Source organism: Cricetulus griseus, chromosome 2 (genome assembly GCF_003668045.3).
Source record: "Cricetulus griseus strain 17A/GY chromosome 2, alternate assembly CriGri-PICRH-1.0, whole genome shotgun sequence".
Taxonomy (NCBI): domain Eukaryota; kingdom Metazoa; phylum Chordata; class Mammalia; order Rodentia; family Cricetidae; genus Cricetulus; species Cricetulus griseus.
This window is the reverse complement of record NC_048595.1, coordinates 237,571,263-237,579,384: the sequence shown is the minus strand read 5'-3', so window position 1 is coordinate 237,579,384 and position 8,122 is coordinate 237,571,263. Positions and strand designations below refer to the sequence as shown.

General features: G+C 47.9%; 1 protein-coding gene across 1 annotated transcript; it reads right to left on the bottom strand.

The window, feature by feature from the left end:
* Positions 1 to 813: 813 nt before the first annotated feature.
* On the bottom strand, positions 814 to 6,034 carry LOC113834362. The gene is given in 9 exon segments (XM_027402951.2): positions 814 to 927; positions 1,288 to 1,786; positions 1,846 to 3,178; positions 3,181 to 4,150; positions 4,152 to 4,768; positions 4,771 to 4,974; positions 4,977 to 5,621; positions 5,624 to 5,869; positions 5,941 to 6,034. Coding segments are annotated over 9 exon segments (4,722 nt in total).
* Positions 6,035 to 8,122: the final 2,088 nt, after the last annotated feature.

Sequence of the window (8,122 nt, the reverse complement as noted above, 5' to 3'; positions counted from 1 at the left end):
GATCTTTTTTTCCCCATGCTGTGAAACTAATATTCAGAGGCTTACAATAGCTGCCTTTGCATGGCCCCTGAGGGCCACCGAGGCTCCAGGAGCACACCCAGTCTTATAAGCCGGGTATTTAGATGTGTCTCTCTCTCCTTTTTCTGGCTCTTCCGGCTTACGACCTTTTTTTACTATAATCAGATCCCAGGAGGAGGAAGGATTCCAGTAGGCTTCTCCTGTGGTCTCACATCCCCATTTACCACAGAAATAACCTGATGCCCCCCCCCACATTGTCTCTTCATTTCTCTGTTATGTCCCTGCCCGGGGCAGATGTAGAAGTCTGCTGCCTGGAGGTTGGCTCGAAAAAATTGTCCAGAACATCCCAATGTGCTCCCTATACCATGAGGGACACATTGTTCCTCCGGGGGTGGTTTATCTAAATTGTCATAATTAGAAAGATCCCAGGCCAGGGAACCGGCAGCTAACTTACAGATATCAGGTGCAAGATCAGGCCACCAAGTCCAAGGGGGGTGCACTGAGGTTTTTGACCACACGATGTCGTCTTCTTCATTAAGCACTTCCCATGTCAATTTTTGGGGAACATGTGGGTTGTTCCCCAAGGCTATGGCGGCAAAGGCGCAACTTAAGAGGATTATCACTGGCGGCCACTGTCCAATTATTTTCGCGGTTCTTTTCATTTTGACTGGGTGCCTTTTTTATGTGGGAAGCATGGATCCAGGCAGCAATCCCATCTACCTTTACTGCCATGGGCGTAGTCAGCAGCACTAGGTAGGGTCCTTTCCACCGAGGCTCAAGTGTGCCAGCGCGATGTCATCTGACCAAGACTGAGTCTCCGACCTGGAATCGGTGGGGCACCTCGGTGGTCCCTGGAGTGTAGGCTTCTTTGATCTGATCCCAGATCTGTGTTTTGACAACTTCTAAGGCCTTTAAGTGGGTAAACAGAGCAGAGGAGGAGGGAGAGTGAGTGCAAGGATCCAATATCCTGCCTGACTCAGTCAAGGGGGGCGGTCCCCCATGTAGGATTTCGTAAGGGGTAAGGCCGAAATGTCCAGGTGTGTTTCGGACCCTAAGGAACGCAAAGGGGAGGAGGGTCACCCAGTCTTTGCCGCCGGTCTCAATAGCCAATTTAGTAAGGGTCTCTTTTAGGGTTCTATTCATTCTTTCTACCTGTCCTGAGCTCTGGGGTCTGTAAGCGCAATGTAATTTCTAATTAGTCCCCAGTTGGGTGGCCAACTCCTGACTTACCTGGGCAACAAAAGCCGGCCCGTTGTCTGAACCAATTACCTTGGGGATCCCAAACCTGGGCAGGATTTCTTCCAGTATCTTCTTGGTTACCATTTGAGCAGTTTCAGACTTCGTGGGAAAGGCTTCCACCCATCCTGAAAAACTGTCTATAAAAACTAGAAGGTACTTCTTACCATATTTTCCTGGCTGAATTTCAGTGAAGTCTACCTCCAAATAAATTCCCAGCCGATCTCCCCTCATTCTTTTTCCGGGTTCTTTGAACGGTTGGGCAGCATTGGTCAAGGTGCAGGCTTGACATGACTCTATTACCTCTTTTATTATTGTATTTAATCCTAGAACATAATATTTAGAACCTTTGATTAATTGCTTAAGTTTTTCATTTCCAAGATGAGTCAGCTGGTGTATTCGTCTCACATAGTCTTGTCCTGCTTTAGAGGGTAGAATGATTCTTCCATCTTTGGTTTTTGCCAGTCCACTGAAACTGAACATCTGAGCTTTTCCTGCATGGGTCATATCTTTATTATGATATGATTTATTATTAAATCATAATCTTTATAGGGATAGACGAAACTGGGGTGGATGACACTGGCTTGTGGGGGTTCTGGCGGGGTTCCAGTTTCTTCCGCCAACACTGCTGCTCCCTGTGCAGCTTGCTTTGCTGTTAGATCAGTCATCTGGTTCCCCTTTGTGACTGGGTCAGCCCCCTTCTGGTGTCCCAGGCAGTGGACGATGGCTAATTTTTGTGGAAGATGTATGGCTTCTAGGAGGGCCAGGATTTCTTCTTTGTTTTTAACGTCTCTTCCTGCTGAGGTGAGTAAGCCCCTCTATCTGTAAATGGCTCCATGAATGTGAGCCATGGCAAAGGCATAGCGGCTGTCGGTGTAAATGTTGATAGCCTTAACTTCTGCCAGACGCAGAGCTTGAGTCAATGCCAGGAGCTCACCTTTTTGAGCCGAGGTTCCTTCTGGGAGACTGCTAGCCCAAATTACCTGCTTTCCATCCACCACTGCTGCTCCCGCCCTTCTTTTACCTTCTACCACAAAGCTGCTGCCATCTGTATACCAGTTTGGCACACCCGGCCAAGGTTGGTCGGTCAGGTCCTTCCTGGTCCCAGTCTCTTCAGCCATGACGTCAGTGCACCGGTGCACTGGGGTAGAGTCCTTCACTTCGGGGAGCAGGGTGGCTGGCTTAAGAATAGCAGGAGGAGCGAAGGTTATCCGATCATTTAACAACAAGCTCTGGTAATGTGTCATCCAGGCGTTTGTCATCCAGCAGTCAGGCGGCTGCCGCACAATACTTTCTAAAGCATGTGGTGCGATTACAGTCATATGCTGACCCAGGGTAAGCTTATCAGCGTCATTTACAAGTAAGGCTACTGCAGCAATGGCTTTCAAGCAAGAGGGCCACCCGCTGGTAACAGGGTCTAGTTTTTTAGATAGGTAGGCCACCGGCCGCTTCCAGGGCCCCAGGGCCTGAGTCAGAACTCCACAGGCCACTCCAGCCCGTTCGTCAACATATAGTGTGAAAGACTTAGTCAGGTCTGGCAGGGTCAACGTGGGAGCTGTGAGCAGGGCAGTCTTTATTTTATCGAAGGCCCTTTGGTGCTCCTCTGTCCAGGTGACTGGGACTTTTTCTTTAGTGAGTGGGTACAGAGGGGCCACCAGCATGGCGAACCCTGGTATCCAGAGTCTACAGAAACCCGCAGTTCCCAAAATCTCACGTACTTGTCTTGGAGTGGTGGGGGTTGGGATCTGCATCACAGTCTTTTTCCGTGCTTCAGTGAGCCACCGCCTTGCTTCTCGGAGAGCGTATCCTAGGTAGGGCACTTCCGAGCGGCATAACTGGGCTTTCTTGGCAGACACCTGGTACCCCAACTCACCCAATTCCTTTAGGAGCTTTCTGGTCCCGTCGAGGCACAGTTCCTGGGTGAGGCTGCGAGCAGTAAATCGTCTACGTACTGCAAGAGAGAAATCTGGGGGTTCCGTGCCCTGAAGGGTACAAGGTCACGGTGGAACGCTTCATCGAAAAGAGTCAGTGAATTTTTGAACCCCTGTGGCAACCTAGTCCAGGTCAGTTGACCCGTATGTCCTCCTTCGGGATCTCGCCATTCGAAAGCGAATAGGGGTTGGCTATTCGGATGTAACCTGAGACAGAAAAAGGCATCTTTCAAATCCAGAACGGTGTACCAGGATCGTTCAGGTGGTAAGGAACTCAGCAAGTTGTAAGGGTTGGGCACGGTTGGGTGAATGTCCTGTACTCATTTATTGACTTCTCTCAAGTCCTGGACAGGTCGATAATCATTGGTTCCAGGCTTACATACCGGCAGGAGGGGGGTATTCCAAGGGGACCGGCAGGGAATCAGTATACCTTGTTGTAACAGTCTCTGGATATGTGGTCGAATGCCTTCTTTAGCCCCTTGAGTCATGGGGTACTGTCTTACTGAGACGGGGGTGGCAGCCGCTTTTAGCTCCACTATAACCGGTGGTATTTGCTTAGCCAGCCCCATTCCAGTCTGCTCTGCCCAAACCTCCGGAAAAGCTGTCAGCCATTCTTTAGGGGGCAAAACCCCAGTTTTGGGTTCATGGAGGCGATATTCTTCTTCTAGACTTAGAACTAAGCATGTTGTAGGGGCTTCCCCCCAGGTGACTTCTGGTCCCTTCGGGGTGAACTGGACCTGAGCCTTTAATTTGGTCAACAAGTCCCTTCCCAGAAGGGGCGCAGGGCACTCAGGAATCACAAGGAAAGAGTGAGTTACTTGGCTTTTTCCAATTTCTAAACTTCTTTCGGTTGTCCAAGGGTAAAGTTTGCTCACAGTCGCCCCCATGACCAGGGTTTTTTTCGATCCTAACTGCCCTAACGGTTTAGTCAAAACTGAGTGTTCTGCCCCTGTATCTACTAAAAAAATTAACGGGGTTCCCCCCCACAGAGAGAGTTACCCTAGGCTCAGGGAGGGGGACCGAGCCCCGACTCCCCTAATCTTCCTCGAGGGCCAACATCTTGGGGCCCTTTTGTTTCTTTCTGGGGCACACTCTGGCCCAGTGTCCTTTTTCTTTACAGTATGCACATTGGTCTTTTTCAAGTTGCAGTCTCTGTCCTCCCGGGGGTCTTCTTGCCCTGTTGCCCAGGTAACCTGACTGTCCTCTTTCTGACCGTTCTCCGCCTACTACTGCAGCCAAAATCTTAGTTAAATTCCTCTCCTGGCGGCGATCCCACCAATTCTCCCTCTCTTCTGCCTCCTTTTTTTTTCTTTCTTGTTTTTCTTCCTCGGTCTCTCTCTTGTGATACACTTTCTCTGCCTCTTTTACTAAATCCTGCAATGTATAATCCTGGAGCCCCTCTAATCTTTGCAACTTTTTCTTGATATCCGAGGCCAACTGTCCTATAAAAGCCATGGCTACAGCCGCCTGCTGTCCCTCCAAGGAGGGATCAAATGAAGTATATCTCCTATATGCCTCCATCAGTCGTTCTAAGAAGACAGAGGGTGGCTCTACTGGACCCTGTAAGATTTCTCTTACCTTTCCAAATTGGTGGGTCGCCGCACGACCCCCTTGAGACCTGCCACTAGAGCCCGGCGGTAGACCGTGAGACGCCCCCTACCTTCCGCAGAGTTGTAATCCCAGTCAGGGCGGACCAAGGGAAAAGCGGCATCTATGAGATTAGGGAGATTGGTGGGGATCCCATCTGGTCCTGGAACATTCTTTCTGGCCTCTAGAAGGATCCTCTCTCAGTCGTAAAGAGGACCTGCAAGAGTTGTTGACAGTCGTCCCAAGTGGGCTGATGAGAATACATCAGGGACTCGAGGAGTCCCGTCAAGCCTGAGGGGTTCTCTGAAAAGGAGGGGTGGTTAGTTTTCCAGTTGTACATATCTGCTGACGAAAACGGCCAATACTGCAGGGGGACTAATTCCCCTGGAGCTGGGGCGGGTCCATAAGCTCATAATGGTAGCGCAACGGTGGAATCAGGTCCCGTGCCAGATCCCTCTGGGCTGCAGCCCCGGCGGCTTCGAGTCCCTGCCGTGGGCCCTATTTCGGAGGCCGGCTGGGAGTCCGTTGGGACCTGTGGGGCTGCATGAGAAATGGGTTGAGGATATGGGGGAGGAGGGTGGTCAAGGAGGGAGACATCATCAATTTCAGGATAGATCCGTGGAGGAGCTGTTGGATCAGGCGCTGTCGAATCTGAAGGAGGCACTTTCCGTGCCACCACGGCAACTGTCCCAGTCCCTATTCCTGATGTCCAAGGCTTCATCCAGGGTGGTGGGTTTTGGACTAGGTCCTGCCACATGATAATGTATGGAACCTGATCAGGGTGTCCCCCTGTGGCCTGAAAAATAATTCGCTTGACAGCAGAAATAACAGATAGATTAAAAGTTCCCCCGAAGGCCATCCTACACTGAAACTTGGCCATTTGGAAGAACAAAAAGTCCACCAAGGTCCTTTTCTGACCTCGACAGAAAGATTATAAGCCCGAGTCTTAACGTCCGTCCAATGGTCCAGGGTCAATGTTAGTGGGTCCTCACAGTCTGTCCCATGTCTACCTCTATTACATACACGATAAAAACAATCACCACAACAGAAAGACAAGAAAGCAAAGCGAGCTGTCGACCTCGAGTTGACCAGTAATTCTGAAAGGAATCAGGCGGCTGGGAAATGGCTCTTTGACACAGATTGTCAAGGAGAAAACTTATCTCCCAACCTTCTCCGTGGAGGTCCACCAGGCGTCCCTGGTCCTCCTCCTGTCCTCCTGGGACGTCTCCCAGGGCAAACAAACGCTGGACACCTGGACACATCTATCCCCGTCCACTCTGCTCCTCCCCCTGGAGAGCGGCCTCTAAAGAGCGTTTTCGAAAACGTAACTGCGATCGCACCAGATTTTTGAACAGGCCACAAACAAAGAGTCACAACAGAACAAAAATTCTTACCTCCAAGTGGGTCTAGGACCCCTGGGTGGTTGCACAAATCCCAGACGAGCCCCCAAATGAAAGACCCCGAAGGGAGACCCTCGCTCAGATCTCGGGAATAGCACACACCCAGTGAGGCACCAAGACCGGACTTGCTGCAATCACATGAGGAAGTTTATTGAAAAAGGAATTGAATGAGATCTCAAGCCAGCATGCTGGGGTCGAGGCTCAGAGGAGTTCGACCCCGACCCAAACTTGTGACAAGCTTATAAAGGCAAAACACCATAAAGGAGGGGAGGGGGACTAGGGAGGAAATAGAGGAAGCCCAAAGTTACACATTCACTCATAAAGGCAAAAACCACAAAGGAGGAGGGGAGGACTAGGGAGGAAATAGGGGAAGCCCAAAGTTACACATTTACTCATCAGTTAAACTATGTGGACACACCTGGGGCGTTTGAACTTTTCACAGAGGTCGTTGAGACATCCTGTGGTTATTCCAGGAGCGTTTTTTTTTTTTTTATGAGAGTTCCGGGAGAGGCCACCTGCAGGGGAGGGAGCCCCCAAGGTGACAAGCCCATGTTCTTATAGACAGGTAGTAATTTTTACTCTTCACTGACTTCCTCAGCTGACCCAGGCATAATACAATGTAGACGAATTTTAAAACTTAAGGATATGTACAGATGATAAATATAGAAAAATAAAAAAAAGGCCTTCAGGTTAAGATGCTCATTCAGTACAAATATAGCTTCAAGAAGGATAGGTTTTATTGGGGGTGGTGGTATACTCTTTTAGTTGCAGCACTCATAAGGCAAAGGCAGGCATATCTCTATGAGTTTGAAGCTAGACTGGTCTACAAAGCCAGTTCCAGGACATTAGGGCTGTTACACAAAGAAACCCTGTTTTGGAAAAAATAAATAACAACAAATTAACAATTTTAAAAGTAAGTACACACATAGAAGACCACTGCATTGATTGATTGATTGATTGATTGATTGATTGATTGATTGATTGATTGATTGAAAAGAAAGATGTGGTGGGCTCTTCACAACTGACAGAGATGCTTAAGACATCTCCATCAGGAGATGAAATGAGTACTCTTTGATGCTTCCCTCTCTCTCAAACCTTAAGTTCAAGATAAAGTGTTAGAACTAAGCAGGTGATTATTTTATCTACACATGCAGTGTGTCCCCATGGAGAAAAAGTATTGAAAATACTCAGGGAGACTCATCACCAATGAAACCAGGGAAATAGAATGGACAGTTTCACCCACATCTTGCTGAGGTGGGTGGCCAACATATTAACTCGTGGGAGTTCTATAGAGCTCAGTCATTTCTGTTAGCCAGCACATCACAACAGCTGGGTCAGCTCCTGCTTTTGCCAATGAGCCTTGTCCTGCTTTTACTCCACTTCTTTATCTGGGATGTACCCTTAATAAAATTCCCAAACTGTTCCCTTTCAATTTACAGAGAGCATTTCTAAGAATGCTTTTAATTGTATTTTAAATTTTTATTCTATTTTACTTAATATTGTTTTGAACATTATGGCCACAAAGCATAAATCTTATAGCATTCTGTAAACCCCTACATAAAAAGTGTTAAGGATTTCTCAGGTACATTTGTCCCTGGTGAATATGCCACAGATGAGTATTTTCAAAATGAAAATGAATGGTTTTAGATAAGAGCTCCTTAAATATCACTGCAGATTAGCCATACAAGGATCATAAAGGGGCATGAGAGGCAGATTTGAACATCTCAACCAAGACATAGATCATCACTGAAGACTGTTCCTGTCAGAGTTGCCAGGTTAGGTTCTGCTGGTAATGATTATTAATGTAACTGAAGTATTCAATGGCTCATTTTTCTCCATATACATTCTTAACAAAATATTCAGAAAAAAAAAGAAATATTGTTCTGCACAAATGCTTAGGAGTGGCAAAGAATATAAAGTAAATAATATGTTAAAAATTTCAAGATTATC